Source organism: Charadrius vociferus, unplaced genomic scaffold (assembly GCF_000708025.1).
Source record: "Charadrius vociferus isolate BGI_N301 unplaced genomic scaffold, ASM70802v2 scaffold450, whole genome shotgun sequence".
Taxonomy (NCBI): domain Eukaryota; kingdom Metazoa; phylum Chordata; class Aves; order Charadriiformes; family Charadriidae; genus Charadrius; species Charadrius vociferus.
In genome coordinates, this window is record NW_009646931.1 from 468859 (window position 1) to 470320 (window position 1462).

The 1462-nt window shown below is 37.8% G+C and overlaps 1 protein-coding gene across 1 annotated transcript in view; it reads left to right on the forward strand.

Moving 5' to 3' along the window:
* The window catches only part of OXCT1 (3-oxoacid CoA transferase 1), a 93669-nt gene extending 92532 nt beyond the window's left edge, over positions 1-1137 (forward strand). Inside the window, exon 17 of the mRNA XM_009894704.1 lies at positions 193-1137. Within this exon, the coding sequence (XP_009893006.1) occupies positions 193-228 (36 nt within the window). The 3' untranslated portion in view covers positions 229-1137. The remainder of the gene's footprint in view (positions 1-192) is intronic.
* The last annotated feature ends 325 nt before the right edge of the window (positions 1138-1462 follow it).

Below are 1462 nucleotides of genomic sequence, written 5' to 3' on the forward strand. Positions count from 1 at the left end.
TCGTTCATTCCTGCATCAGAAAATTTAGTTGTGGGAGTGTTTATCTCTGAAATACTGCAAATATATCAGTTTAAATAAATACGGTGTCTCTAATCATCAGTAGCACATAGTTGATAGAGGTGGAAGTGAACAGTGGGTTGTATTGCTATATCTGTATGCCAACTGTTGTGTTTTTTCCCTCCTTTTTGCTAGGTTTCGCCAAAACTAATACCGATGAGGCAGATTTAAACGTGAAATACAGACTGGGCTTAACTTGCCAGAAGGCTTGTTTCCAAATGGGAGCTCAGTGAAGAGGAATCGATGACTGTTTTGCAATTTTACTTTTTTTTTTTTAAAGGGCTTTGTAAGTAGTTTCCAGACAGTTAAACTCAGACTGTGGCTATCAGAATAAATTGTATTTTACTTTCATAACATTACCAATTTTCATGGAAGGGTGGATTTATTCCCTAAATTTTGAATAATGTTATACTAAAGTGTTAATGAACATTGTCAAAAAATGCCTTGTAGTATCTCTGCCAAATACTACATTTTTTACACAGATGCAGAAAATGACCATGCAAAACTTGTCTCTGCTTTTCCTGATGTCATTAAACTTACAAGTCACTCTGTTGCTCTGGAGCTACAGCACTTACCATGTCCATTCTACTGTAAAAGTTGGGGGGGGAGGGCTGTTCTGGAGTGGTTTATGGCAAATGTATGAAGCTGTAGAGAGACATGAGGAATACGGACTTCCCTTTTCCTCAACCTTTTAATGAGTCTGTGACAAAACTTTATACCAGTGGAAGAAACTGTGTCCTTAGCCCTGAATGTTTTTGCTGTTTCCATGGTGTGTATCTGTTGTCATTAAGAAGCCTACACCTCCCAAAGTCCAAATCTGACCCCTTCTATTTAAATCATGCAAACTAGAATGGGGCTAATATGAAGGAGGACGATTAAGAAGTCTCCTTCCCCATGCAGGCAACTGGTAGCTGCACAATTCTCCTACATGAACTACTCTTACTCTCCAGTTGTAATTCTTCTCCCCATTCAAAGGCAAATGAAGATTGTTTCTGGAGTGAGATCTGTCCTTCCAGTGTTGCATAGAGAAATAGGGGAAGAGAATGTTGTGGGCACTTGGAAAGGAATACAGTTGGTTAAGGGTAAAAGCAGTAAGTTTGCACCACTTGCCTATCCAGGCATTGACAAAAACTAAAGAGTTTGGAACCCAAACTCATGATAGTGAGAATGAAGACATGAGACAATCAATCAATGCTATTTAATAAAGATCTCCTTTCCCTGTTATTAATTACAAAATCGCTGTTATTTTTGCAGATAGGTAATATGACAGCATTGGATCTCACATCTTAAATCAGCACAGTATGTCTTTATTATACAGAGCATGAATTGACTGGAAATCCACATTTACTAAAATACAGTGTTTTGTCCAAGTATAATGGTTTCTGTCATTTGTACAAATAGGACC